The following is a 10502-nucleotide window of genomic DNA, read 5'->3' as shown; positions in this document are numbered from 1 at the left end:
GTGCGTGCGTGCGTGCGTGCGTGCGTGCGTGCGTGCGTGTGTGTGAGTGCGTGCGTGTGAGTGTGTGTGCATGTGTGTGTGTGCGGAGGTGTGTGAGTGTGTGTCTTCATACATGGAAAGAGGGACTGGATATATTGCACTTGTCTTATTGTCCCTGTACGTCACTACCTCATGGATCAAGGTAGCACATTGGTATAACAGCTCTGCATAAGAACTTACACTCTAGTGCATGAGGAATACATGTATGTCATATTATACTTATGTTGGGCTTTTATGCAAAAGTGAAAGTAAGAGAAGAGAAACGAGAAACATAAAAATGTAGAAGATAATTCACTGAAGAGTTGATGACGAGAGTTTGTTTGAAGAGTAACCGAATTATGTTTATAGGATATTGATACACACCTTTTGTATTTGTTTTGTTCCTCGTTATTAATTTGGCCAACGTTTTTATGCAATCTGGGGTCGGTTGCGCGAAAGCTTCATAGCTAGTAGTTCTTTATCTCTTGAAAACCCATTAACACATTTTGCACAGATTGAACTGCAAACGTTGATTTTACAATTGTTATCTTATGGCTTTGCGGCTGGGTTGTCTGTAAAAAGTACTATTTAAGCTACAAAGCTTTGGTGAAACTGACCCCTGGTTTGTTGTGATACCCCCATGTATTTGCCTGAAACATTTGTGCACTGTTGTTTCATACCTTATTACAAATGGGGAACAAATATGTTTGTAATCTTTATACATTACAACTGCCTTAGAAATGTTATCATCTTGTTTAACTTTTACTTGTTTTGAAGATACATGCCAAAGGTTAGCCTCGACCTGTGTTTATGAGGGTTTGATACATTGACTTTTGATTGACAGCGCAGTTATCCTAGTAAGCCTACACTGTTGGTGTACAGAATGCGTCATGTTGGAATGTTATGAATGTTATAAATTATGTTATCAATGATTTGGATATTGAAGAGATCTTTTACAAACACCTTTTAAAATACACTTGATCACTTGTGTACATTGTATTTAGGTATTTCTGTGTTGAGAATAGATATTTTAAACGTTTTAGACACATTTACATCATGCTGTATGTAATGCTGTATGTAATGCTGTATGTAATGGAAATAAACTGATAACATTTCGTATGTACTGTGATATGTCTCATGTCTAAGTAATAGATTGACTGCTTGAATGACAGCAGTGGATCCCATACTGTAGATACTTTATTCATCAAGGAGAAGGAAACACATACAATTAATTTTTCTCCATCTTTAATTCATTTCATGGCACAAACAAAACAGTACAGTATAGTACAGGTTTACAGTCAAAGGTTTATGTTAACACATAAAGAACACAAAGTTCAGTGGTACTTTTACACATCATAAGAAGGTAGAGACACTATTCATAGCACCAGGTTCGGAATGTATTAGGGTCTACATGTATAAGGCTTCTGATTGGTCCTCTTTGACCTCTGACCTCTGACCTCTGACCCCTTCAGGGTTAAAACACCTTCTTCCTCTCCTCACAGTGTGGCCCAGAGAAGGGTGGACGACAGCGGCATGTGTCAGGGGACACACACTTCCCTCCGTGCAGACAGGGGTGGCTACACACAGCTACAAGAGAGAGAGAGTACGGGAAAGAAAAGAAAGAAAGCGGAGAGGGAGAGTTTACAGGAGAAGGAGGAAATTAGTCATGTGATACATCTGTGTTTGTTTTGATTGGCCAAAGGAGGTGAGGAGAGTTAATCTAAAGAAATACTGTTCCAGAAACAAATGTCAAACTTTTCCAAAGACAAGTTTAGTCTATTGTCTGTGTGGTTGGCTACACAATGTGTGTGTGTGTGTGTGTGTGTGAATGCCAAATCTGTGCATGAGTGAGTGAGTGAGTGAGTGAGTGAGTGAGTGAGGGTGAAAGTGAACATCTGAGCATACGTCAATGTTTCCTCACCAGTGTGGCAGGCTCCCCCCAGCCAGCCCTCAGGACAGCTGCAGATTCCTGGGGCCACACAGCTGCCTCCGTTCCTGCACCCCTGGGGACAGATCGCTGGGGGAACACCACAGAACACACTCTCAACATGCCAGCAACAAATAAATCACCACTATTCCCTTCGGACACACATTCTCATTGCAACTCACTCATGACATATTCAATGAATTATTCCCCCATTGTTGTACGGCTTCTGACCGTATCTTGGCAAGGCGATCGCAGTAGCCCACAGCTGCACTTAGTTAAGTTGAAGGGTTAAAAAAAATAGTTGGGTGAACAGACCAGCTGAGCAACCAGCCTCACTTGTGGTTTCGCCTCGGTGATAACTTGGGTAATTAGATATGTACACAAACCTTCTTGGCATTTGGAGCCGGTCCAGCTTGAGGGGCAGAGGCACTTGGCCACTCCATTCAGAGCGATGCAGTCCCCACCATTCCAGCATCCGCCATGACACGTCACTGCCAAAGACAAACACTTAGCATCCACCATTGTACACCACCAGTGCAGCAAACAAAGAGTCAAATACTGTACATACTTTGAATGTGCCTATACCCCCCCTGACTGGTTTTTCAAACATCAATACCCTCTCAAATCCTCCTCCCCTAAACACACACACACTCTCTCTGAACACCATTCTTAGTTACTGAAACCCAAGCAAAAGTTGCACCTTTATGACAATATTTTCCTCCAAATCCAGTAGGACATCTGCATTTCCCAGGGCGAAGGCATTCTCCTCCATTCTTACACTTGGGATAACAGTTAGCTGCACACAACACAATAACATACACTGTGAACACTCAACCTCTCAGTCATGGAAACATTGACAAGGAAAACATAAACACAACATACACATTCTGCTTCCTTCAGACTGGAAAGGTTTATTCCAAAATATGCATTACTTTTCTATTACCTAAAGTGTCCCCCCCCCCCCTCTCTCTCTATTCTAAGGGAACTGAAACAGAAGTTTGCAACATCACCATACTGGCAGGTCTCTCCCTCGTATCCTCGCGAGCAGAAGCAGGTGTTGTTTCTGATGCAGATTCCTGCGTGTTTGCACGGAGGGTCGCAAGTCGCTTTGGGGTCAAAAACGAAGGGGACCGCCACTCCCCGCGGAGCGTCCGAGCGCGCGGCGCAGATACCCACGAGCGCAACCAAGGAGGCCAGCAGCGCGAGCCCCATCTTCAGCGAGGCGGGGAAGCAGCAGCGAACGAGTCCCATCCTCTTCAGCTGGTGAGCACTGGGAACTGGATCAACGAGTAGTTGGAAACCAAGTTCCTCACAAATTCTCCAAGGCTTCTCCACGTCGCCCCCGTTGATGGCCGAAGAAACTACAGCAGAGGTTTGTCAGTCAAGAGAATGGGGATGGGGAGAAGGCAGTTGGGGGCTGGCTCGAGGTGGAGATGGGGGGAGACACCTTGGACTCAGGATTTTTTTTTTTTACCGTTTCCTCTGTGTGAGTGATTCTGCAGAGAGGAAGGCCTGCCATTCAGAGTTTACCTAAAGTACAGTTACCTGTTGCCTGCCTCGAAGACTGTTTAATGGAGATATGAAGCTGATTCAAAACATGAACATATCACAACAGTAATAACAAGGCATGCGATTGCAAAGTAGGCCTATACGTTGTTTGGAGTGATTTATTGACAGCTGTCAGGACTCCAGCTAATGTGAAAGGTTAACAAGGAACTTGAATAGTCAGAGAAATGCATGGCCTACAGTATATTAACTAAAGACGTGAAAGGACATCCCCATGTTTCTGGGGAAAACTCAATTAGATTTATTCTGCCCACGCTAGCCTTTCTCTGCGATGGAAGCTAGTCTCGATCACATGTGGAAAAGCCATTTCCTGCTTTACATCTGGAAAAGGGAAAGTATATGATCCATGGGGCAAAGGAAAGGTCTCCTTTAATGACATTCACACAACCAAACCAGTCGTCTAGTCCAGGCTACTCGCTTTTCTACTTCCTGACCCACTTTACACTGGCTTTATTGACTGAGTGTTAACAACTAAATTGCTCTTTCTTTGCACTACCATGCGTGTTATTTAGCGTTGTAGACACGCGATTGTATGTGGATAATCTAAAAACCTGTAAAAGAATCTCAGTTCTGATTTGTCATGGATGACCTGGCTAATATGCCATACTATGTATCGATCTGTCTAACCATAACCCTAACCCATTGTTTGTATGTAGCTTGCCAATTTAGAACAGATTAGAACATGAGTCCATTAATCATTAATCAATAATCCATACCTTTACAACCAATGACAGAACTTCAAAGTTCACCTCAAGAGCCTTAACAACTCACTCAAGAACTCTGTTTTGTTAAACATTTCACCAACACTGCTGAACCCATACCCATGAGGCAACTCATGAAATAAACTCTGAAAACAGCTTCACTTCCTCAGTCTGTCCTCTCTATTTTCCAGACATCTTGGAGCGTGCTGAGGAAGCACAGTAGCCTGCATCGTAATAAACGCAGTCACGGTTCCAAATCCTGGCGTTAAGTTTCAATTAACTGAAATCTGAAATACAGTGAAACTCAATCTACTGAGAGTTAGGAACAGTCACAAAGGGTGCATTAGCCAGTCAGAACAGCACTTGATCCTGCATTTTGTCTCTGCCTGCCTAGTAAATCTGAGTGGAACGGCTCCAAGCCCCTGACCTGAATCCTGGAGAGGAAGCGAGCTGGTGTTTTAATGACAACGACAGATGTGAGCATACCGGTACACACCGGAGACCTCCGGCCCTGCTGAGCATCCAGAAGCAGACAGGGTAACACACTGACACACATCCAAGCCACAGTCTACACGTCCACTCCAAAAATAAATAAATAAATAAAATAAAAGAGGCATTACGACTGCCAAAGGCCCCTGGTATGAGCGTTGATTACTTTGTCTTATGATGACTGTTGGATAGATGATTCACTTACTTAAACAAATGTATTTGTTGTAAATCGCTTTGGACAAAGGCGTCTGCTAAACGCCATTAATGTAAATGTAAATGTAAGAGGTCATACAGTATCCCACTTGCAAAGGAAGACATTGACACACATAGTGTAGGTTTCAATTAGGCTACGTAACATTACAATACACAACACAACACCATAGAAAGAGTTAATTCAAAGCAAAATGTATACTACTAACACACTATGAATTACCTTTTGTACGACAGTATGTCACATGATAGGACTAAGCCTTTCTGTGATGAGCTATTTAATAGAAAGCAGGCTGATCATATACTGGGCCACACTTACCAGAAAAGCACAGTTCGGGTCAGCACAATGGTTTGAAAAGTATATATGACTTCTGTTACAGCTATGACCATTTTTCCATACAAACTGTCAATGCGTTATTTGTATCATTTGACTTCAATAATAGTGCATAGCCGTAACCCTAAACACATTGTTACAGTGCATGTATCTTAGAATAATGGCCATTGCTGTCTCAGTTAATAGACACGGCAGTCATTTCATATTTAAAATCACATTTAATTTGCAGAATTATAGGTTAGAATGCCGTCTTTGCTTCCAGCCACCCATATGTTCACACCAATGTCCTAAAGCCACAGCCAGTCACATCGTTCTCAAGCCCATTTCATTGTGACACCCTGCGGCACCAACCGGTATTGCATGAGGAAATGTATAATTACTTCCAGATCTCAACGTATCTTCCGAAACTACAACTTTTAAAGAAAGGAGCCAAACATCAAAAACAACCACATTTTTATTCCCAATTTCATGCGAGGAAAACACATCATTACATGTAATGCATGAATGCTTGGCAGTGGTTTACATTGACAGTCTCCACATTTACACTTACGGTTGAGAGGAGCATGGTAGAAGTAGAGAGTCCAAGCATCTCAGTGAGAATGTGACCTGTGACTTAAAGCAAATTGAAGTTTTCTTGGATATGGGAATTTTGCCTTCACTGGCAGAAACACACATAATATATATGGCACGTTGGAATATTTTACAGTGTATGTTTGTGATTTCCTCCATATCAAATCAAACTTTAATCAATATACATATTTCACATTTTGTGTCGGGGCATGTTTAATTGTCTTAAAACTGGTATTCTATGCGTTCTAAAGGCTATAGAAATGTTACCAGAAAATAAGAAAATTATTAATTTATCAATATAATGATAAAAAAAATAGCATTACAATGTTCCAGTGATCAATAAAATCAATAAAAGAACATTTGAAAGAGCCATCAATATATTAATCAATCCCCACAAACTTAGAAAACAGACATTCTCTGAAAAAGAAACACAGAAGCAATTTTTTCCAAAGAGAAAATAAAAACCTAGTTTTAAAATACCACTGAGGATATTCGATTTGAAGAAGGTACTCACAAAGTTTACATAAAACATGTGATCTTCCCTTTTAAAACTATTTTAAAAGATTTACAATTGCTGTACAGCAAACTCACACACTTAAAACAACACATTGTATAGTTATAGGTACTGTACTGATAGTCATCCAAATGTTGCTATTAAAATGCCAGCAGAATACCAACAGTCATAACTACTCTAACTTCACTGTGGGTGATAGATTGTAATTTAGAATGATTAGATGACACACTAACAATCCTTAGAATGAAAAAAAGGAGTGACAACAACTGAATGACACCAGAAAGTACCAGAATGTAATCTACCAAATAATAAATCATTTAAAGAAACAAAGTGACGAATGAGAAAGGCTTGTAGAAATAGGAATGGGAAAAAAGGCCATCAAACAGTAGTTGGGGCTGGTTAGTGGTGCTGATAATATTATCTCAGCAGGGATGTCATCCTTATTAGTTGATGTGGGATTCCCCCTGCCAAGTGGCCATGGATGATTAGTGGTATTGGTAGCCTTACAACGGGAACACTGTCAAACTACTATCTGATCATTGTAATTCGCATACCAAGGTAAAGTGCATCTATAATCTCAAATGCCTGCAGACCTTGATGGATTAGGTTTACACAGGGGAACTTCTACCATCAACAGCATTGTTTTTCATAATGTCGCTTTCACTGCATATTGGCACCTTATCCAGCTGTCACTGAGACAATACTTCCTATATTTTCCAGTGGAACTGAGCCTAAAGAAACTCTGTGAAACCCAGTATACCTAGACAACGGAGCTCCTGTAACAGGGTTATTACTGACGGTCTTATTTATAGACCCGTACGTGTCCGTGCAGCGAGGTGGTGTTGCCCCCACAGTCCACATACTGGTACATCTCCTGGGAGACCTGCTCCGCGTGGCCGAAGTAGGACGTGGTCACGGTCACCCTAGAAACAGGACGATAGGCAGTCGATAAACAAGCCAATAACAGTAGCTCACCAAAATGGCTGACACACGGACGGTAACGAAGTGTGAATATTTGTGATTGTGCACTTGGAAATTGTCGTAATTTCAAGGTGTTACTTACTGCATCATGACCACAATGTTGTGTACTTTTATGGAGGGCAGGGTGCAATAGTCACTGCAAGAGAAAATATGTATTTAAACATTTTATTTTAACATCTATATGATGGTACTGTACAACACTAAAATGTTTATTACTGAGATACTTACAACATATAACTCATCTCATCAGCAATGGTAGTTGGTACCATGTAGTCAATCTGGAATTAACACAAAGTATTATTATAGGTATCGTGTGGACTAGGCTATAAGCTTACACTAACGGAAGACACACATCCATAAGGTTTGAGTTTGTTGTTGTACTGTATTGCAGTCCTTATCTGACTTCCATATTGACACAGGGCGTCTGAGTAATAACACATTAATAAGTAACTTTGAGGGCAACAGCCCAGCAATTCCCTCCCTAAAGCTATGGATGACCTCAACGACAAGGCTTTGAGTGGGCTTTATCATGGTTGCCAGATCATAAATATTTTGTTTATTCGTCACTTGACGGGTACAATGGTCTCTCACAGGGATACCATTGGGTAGAACAATGAGCTGCTGTGTTGGCTACTTGGGTATTCCAGGACATCTTGATCAAAAGTTGAAACCTCATAACTTCTACGCACTTGTGAAGCTTTGTTCATGTTTTATTTCTGTAAGAAATATAAATTACGAATAATGAGCAGTCACAATATTCAGTGGATGTGTGACCCTTATAGGCATTTAAAAGTGACCAGAGTCTGGGCCCACCTGCTGCTTATCCAGTGGTATGATAGTCGTGACGTTGCTAATGCGGGCTTTTCCAATCACCGTCTTGGAGAACTGCACTTGAGCTGTGATGTTGGCCACGGACACAGCATAGTAGTTGTTATTGGTGATGTTCAGGGTGTTCTAGGGGACAGGAAGAACATCGGCAACAGGATCATTACAGACGCCAAACCCTTGTCTGCCGCTGGATGGAAAATCCGAGACGGAAAAACGATACTCGGGAGGAACCTACTGTTATGTTGAGATAGACGATACGTTTGTCCTGGTCGTAGGAGACAAAGGCAGACTTCACCCCCACGTAGGAGACATCGATAGAACGAGGGAACAGGAAGAACACAGCCAGGCCAGACAGCAGAAGGCAAACGGACACAGATACCGTGACATACAGCTTTCTGCAGGAAAGAAAATAGAGAAGAGAAGTTGAGACAAGGAAGCCACGTTGGAAGAACAAAGAAGTGGCGTGAATCACAAATGTTCATGCAGAGGTGGGGGCCGTTTCATCAGTGACTGCTTCAGAATAAAAGACTCATAAAAGGGTCTGTCTGAGTGAAATTATAGACTTACGTTCTTCTTGGCCTCAGCCTCTGGTCACTGTATGGAATCAGGGCCACAAGCTGATTCTCTTGGCCTGGAGGGGAATAGAGTATCATTTACAGAGGATACACTACCAATATTGTGTTTCAGACTCACTTGCTCAGTTTCGCTCACTTGCTCATTTGGGTGATAGGAGTTAGAATAATGAACAGCCTGTCCATGCAAATATCTGGGTCATGTTCACTAGGCAAAAACATTGTGAATCAGAGTGCAACAGGGAGGGATCTACAGACTTTGACCAGTAACAAAACAGATGGCTGTTTTGCATTTTGGTTTGAATGTCAAGTTAAAAAGTGAACACTGTAAAACTACCATGTCAAGCAAATTACTTGCAGCTTGTAAATACTAGTATTATAGTCACATCAGATGAGTGTGCACGGTTGTGTATGTGCAAAAGGGGAAAAAAAAAAACGTGTTTGTATTGTTCGTATCGCTACCTCGAGGGATTCTGCCAGTGCCCTGGCATGTGGGGCACGTGACACTGTCTCTGCCAGTGAATTCCACATAGGGGAACTGGGACACATCGCCATTCTTCCCATCCTCCTCGTTCTGCGTGTCTGTGTACTCCGGTGCGGTTGTCAGAGTGTCCTGGTCGTCTTTCTGCTTCGCCAAGTGGGAGTGAGCCTTGCCCATAGCTAAAGCTGTCAAAACACACAAAGAAAAAATAGCTAAAAAAGTAGATTCGGTTGAAAAGTGATTACTACCCACGTCACACATTCATGACATGTAGACTGTTGAGGGTGGGCAGTTGTAAACAAATTATTCATAGCATGTAGGCTTTAGTATATTGCAGTGCATTGGATTATCATGTAAAACACGTTATGTTTATGATAATTAGGCTACACATGACATACAGCTGATGTTATAGTCTGCAACTGCATTATGCATACTTCAAGCGATTAGTGTCAGACACAACGCTTATTTAGACCAAAGTGTTGTCTACACTAATTCTAGTATCTAGTCAGCAGAAAGAACCTATACATTGTGCGCCTATGGCCGCCATACTGTGCGGCCGACTGCATGGTACACCATGTACTTTCCAGAAAAAACTCGTCCGCTCGTCTGACATTTTACCCCAAAACCCCACAGATACGTCGGTGTTAATAACAGTGTTATTCTGTTCTCTTTCTGTTCGTTGTCACACTATTCCGAATCCCTGAGCACGCAAACATATGGCATTGGCGACATGGATACAATGTCGCTATGTATATTCATATTGTAGCCGGCGGATACTTCTGACTAAGAACAACAATGTGCGGTCGGATTTAATACAATTGCCGCATTTAATTTCCAAAGCGTAAAGCTTACCTTTGCGTATTTTTAGACAGAATTGTCGGACATTCGCTTGGTCACGAACGTCCAGTGTTTTATTATGTCAATACAGTGCATGTGTGAGACGCCCCTCGCTCTCCTGATTGGACCAAACGTGTTGGTAATCGCTGGGGCAAATTTGCCAAGTGCGGCCAGCCTGCATTCTTGTTTGTGGTATGATTTAGAAATATAGTGTGACAGTTGTTGCGTAGTCTATAATAGAGATGAAGCCCATAAGCACACATAATTCGTCGTTTCTTGCATAACAAGTCTACTAAATAATTAAACTGATTGGATTTGAGGACTTGGGCTTGGGAATTGAGTGCTCCACATTGATATTTCTCGAAGATATGTATTAAGGCTCTATAACTGCTATACCATTTCCTAGAATGTCTTGTCACCTGATGTTTCATTCTTGACTTTACGTGTTTTCTACAAATCCCCCCATTGTAACTG

General features: G+C 41.8%; 2 protein-coding genes across 2 annotated transcripts; both read right to left on the bottom strand.

The window, feature by feature from the left end:
• Positions 1-1389: 1389 nt before the first annotated feature.
• Positions 1390-3204, bottom strand: seraf (Schwann cell-specific EGF-like repeat autocrine factor). The gene is made up of 5 exons (XM_083679616.1): positions 2956-3204; positions 2646-2741; positions 2332-2436; positions 1940-2035; positions 1390-1605 (listed from the first exon to the last, which is right to left on the bottom strand). The coding sequence occupies exons 1-5, from the start codon at positions 3194-3196 to the stop codon at positions 1493-1495; spliced, it is 651 nt and encodes a 216-aa protein (XP_083535742.1). The 5' UTR covers positions 3197-3204; the 3' UTR covers positions 1390-1492.
• A 2477-nt stretch (positions 3205-5681) lies between these two features.
• Positions 5682-10143, bottom strand: tmem106ba (transmembrane protein 106Ba). The gene is made up of 8 exons (XM_083678470.1): positions 10044-10143; positions 9173-9376; positions 8706-8769; positions 8374-8533; positions 8124-8264; positions 7539-7588; positions 7393-7446; positions 5682-7252 (listed from the first exon to the last, which is right to left on the bottom strand). Exons 2-8 carry the CDS (start codon positions 9366-9368, stop codon positions 7132-7134), a joined length of 786 nt encoding a protein of 261 aa, XP_083534596.1. The 5' UTR covers positions 9369-9376; positions 10044-10143; the 3' UTR covers positions 5682-7131.
• Positions 10144-10502: the final 359 nt, after the last annotated feature.

Source organism: Argentina silus, assembly GCF_951799395.1.
Source record: "Argentina silus genome assembly, chromosome: 10".
NCBI classification, from domain to species: Eukaryota; Metazoa; Chordata; class Actinopteri; order Argentiniformes; family Argentinidae; genus Argentina; species Argentina silus.
This window is presented reverse-complemented; position numbering and strand designations above follow the sequence as displayed.